Source organism: Camelina sativa, chromosome 20 (assembly GCF_000633955.1).
Source record: "Camelina sativa cultivar DH55 chromosome 20, Cs, whole genome shotgun sequence".
Classification (NCBI taxonomy): Eukaryota; Viridiplantae; Streptophyta; class Magnoliopsida; order Brassicales; family Brassicaceae; genus Camelina; species Camelina sativa.
The window spans coordinates 28,911,996-28,915,560 of NC_025704.1; the positions used below are offsets into that span (position 1 = coordinate 28,911,996).

Genomic DNA, 3,565 nt, shown 5'->3' on the forward strand with positions numbered 1-3,565 from the left:
TGGTGGGCAGGTTCCAGCGGTGCAGCCTGTGGCGGGTTTGCAGGCAGGTGTGCAGTCGGGGGCCGAGGTAGTGGATGCTCAGTAAGTGCGGATGATGGAGCAGCTGCGGCATGTGGGAGCAGGGTATTTCTCAGGAAGTACCGATCCGAGTGTAGCGGATGAGTGGAGAGAGCGGATGGAGGATATTTTCCTTTCGCTTAGGTGTCCCGACCGGTACAGGGTGGATCTGGCAGTGTTTTACTTGTCAGGAGATGCTCGTGTGTGGTGGAGGTCGGTGACAGCACGGAGGGTGCAGAGGGGTATGTCTTGGGGAGATTTTGTGGGGGAGTTTAACTCCAAGTATTTTCCTCAGGAGGCACTTGATCGTATGGAGGCACGGTTCTTGGGTCTGACTCAGGGGAACCGTACAGTGCGGGAGCTGGATGCAGAGTTCAGTCGGCTTGTAGGGTATGCAGGCAGGGCATGGGAGCCAGAGGCGGCTCAGGTGCGGAGGTTTTTGTTGGCTCTGCGGGATGATTTGAGGACTCGGTGTAGAGTGAGGAGTTATGCTACGAGAGCGGAGTTGGTTGAGGTTGCAGCTGGGATAGAGGATGATTTGAGGTCACAGGTGGTTGTGGTCGGTTCTTCAGTGCAGCCACAGCAGTCTCAGCAGTCTCAGCCGTCTTCTGTTCCTAGCAAGGGCGGCAAGCCTGCGCAAGGGCAGAAGCGGAAGTTTGATGCTATGCAGAGGTCGAGGCACGGGGGTGCGAGATGCTTTGGGTGTGGTAGTAGGGACCACAAGGTGACTAGCTGTCCACAGAGAGGTGAGCAGCGGGCAGTGACAGAGCAGCGGGCGGTGACGGAGCCGCGGATAGATACTCGAGTGTGTTACTACTGCAGAGAGACGGGGCATATCAAGCCTCGTTGTCCCAAGTTGCAGCAGAGGGCAGTAGCAGTGTTGCAGGCTGGAGCTCAGCCAGGGGTGCAGCAGGGTGTGCAGCACGGTGTGCAGCCGGTGGGTTGGATCGAGCCGACGTCACAGGTGTACTCGACTCAGGTGCCAGGTGGCACTAGTGCAGGAGCGATCACAGGTATAACTTCTGAGATTCGAACTTAGTCAATCCAATAGTTCAGATTATATTTGTTTTTGTTTGTGGTCAAGTGTTAGGTTCTCAACACATGAGGTTTGTGTAGGGACCTTGTTGGTGGGCGGGTTTAAGTCCCATGTTATGTTTGATTCTGGAGCTTCTCATAGCTTCATTACTCCGGAGTGTGCCGTGAGTGCGGGGATCAGAGGGGATTCTGGAGAGCGTTCAGGAGTTGTCAGAGTTGCTGGAGGCAAGTTCCTGAGGGTTATTGGACGAGCTGGAGGAGTTGATATTCAGATCGCAGGAGAGTCGTGGCCAGCGGATTTGCTTATCAGTCCAGTGGAGTTGTATGACGTCATTCTTGGTATGGATTGGTTGCATCGGTATAAGGTGCATTTGGATTGCTATCGGGGTAGAGTGGAGTTTGAGCGTCCAGGAGGGAAGTTGGTTTTTCAGGGTATTAGACCGACTTCGGGGAGTCTCGTGATCTCAGCCGTTCAGGCAGGGAAGATGATCGAGAAGGGCCGTGAGGCCTATCTGGTTACTATATCTATGCCAGAGTCAGTGGGGAAGTCTACGGTTAGCGGTATTCCGGTTGTGGAGGACTTTGAGGATGTGTTCCAGTCATTGCAGGGATTACCACCATCTCGGTCAGATCCTTTTACTATTGAGCTGGAACCGGGGACGATGCCGTTATCCAAGGCTCCTTACAGGATGGCTCCAGCAGAGATGGCAGAGCTGAAGAAGCAGCTGGAGGATTTGTTGGGCAAGGGTTTTATCTGTCCTAGTTGTTCACCGTGGGGAGCTCCGGTGCTGTTTGTTAAGAAGAAGGATGGGAGTTTTCGGTTTTGTATTGACTATCGGGGTTTGAACCGAGTTACTGTGAAAAACAAGTACCCTCTCCCGAGGATTGATGAGTTGTTGGATCAGTTGAGGGGTGCTACTTGGTTCTCCAAGATCGACTTGGCATCAGGATATCATCAGATTCCTATACATGAGGCAGATGTGAGGAAGACGGCCTTCAGGACGAGATATGGGCACTACGAGTTTGTGGTGATGCCGTTTGGGTTGACAAATGCGCCAGCTGCGTTTATGAGATTGATGAACAGCGTGTTCCAGGAGTTTCTGGACGTGTCAGTCATCATTTTCATCGACGACATCCTGGTATATTCTAAGAGTCCTGAGGAGCATGCAGTACATTTGAGAGCAGTGTTGGAGAAGCTGCGGGAGCAGAAGTTGTTTGCTAAGCTGAGTAAGTGCAGTTTCTGGCAGCGTGAGATGGGGTTCTTGGGTCATATTGTTTCAGCTGAGGGAGTTTCAGTGGATCCAGAGAAGATTCAGTCCATCAGGGAGTGGCCGAGGCCGCAGAGTGCCACTGAGATTCGGAGTTTCCTGGGGTTAGCAGGTTACTACAGGAGGTTTGTTCGGGGTTTTGCGAGTATGGCTCAGCCGATGACTAAGCTTACAGGGAAGGATGTCCCGTTTGTGTGGTCACCAGAGTGTGAGGCAAGTTTTGCAAGTCTCAAGCAGATGTTGACTACCACGCCGGTGTTAGCATTGCCTGAGCAGGACGAGCCTTATGTTGTGTATACAGATGCTTCTAGAGTGGGGTTGGGTTGTGTACTTATGCAGCAGGGGAAGGTTATAGCTTATGCTTCGCGGCAGTTGCGGAAGCATGAAGCTAATTATCCTACTCATGATTTGGAGATGGCAGCAGTGATCTTTGCTCTTAAGATTTGGAGATCCTATCTGTATGGTGGGAAGGTACAGGTATTTACAGATCACAAGAGTCTGAAGTATATTTTTACTCAGCCTGAGCTGAATTTGAGGCAGAGGCGTTGGATGGAGTTAGTAGCGGATTATGATTTGGACATAGCTTACCATCCTGGTAAAGCTAATCTGGTTGCAGATGCCTTGAGTCGGAAGCGGGTGGCTTCGGCTCAGGAGCAGGATATGGAGGTGTTGGTAGGTGAGATTAGTGCATTGAGTTTGTGTGCTATCTCACAAGAACCTTTGGGTTTGGAGGCAGTTGATAGAGCAGATTTGTTGAGCAGAGTGAGGTTAGCTCAGGAGAGTGATGAGGGGCTGGTGAATGCCTCTAAGGCTGCGGGTGCAGAGTATCAGGTTTCTGCTAATGGTACTATCCTTGTGCATGGTCGGATCTGTGTGCCCAAGGGTGAGGATTTGAGGCAGGAGATACTGAGAGAGGCTCATTCGAGCAAGTTCTCTATTCATCCAGGAGCGACCAAGATGTACCGTGACCTCAAGCGGTATTATCACTGGGTCGGGATGAAGAAGGACGTAGCTGACTGGGTGGTGAAGTGTGATACTTGCCAGCTGGTGAAGGCGGAGCATCAGGTTCCGGGTGGTTTATTACAGAGTTTACCCATTCCGGAGTGGAAGTAGGATTTGATCACGATGGACTTCGTGGTAGGTTTACCTGTGTCGAGGACGTTTGATGCTATTTGGGTCATTGTGGACCGTTTGACTAAGTCTGC

General features: G+C 51.7%; 1 protein-coding gene across 1 annotated transcript in view; it reads left to right on the forward strand.

The window, feature by feature from the left end:
• The window catches only part of LOC109131270 (RNA-directed DNA polymerase homolog), a gene marked incomplete at its 3' end in the record, with an annotated part of 5,468 nt that extends 3,138 nt beyond the window's left edge, over positions 1-2,330 (forward strand). The window contains exon 2 of the mRNA XM_019241980.1: positions 1,893-2,330. Within this exon, the coding sequence (XP_019097525.1) occupies positions 1,893-2,330 (438 nt within the window). The remainder of the gene's footprint in view (positions 1-1,892) is intronic.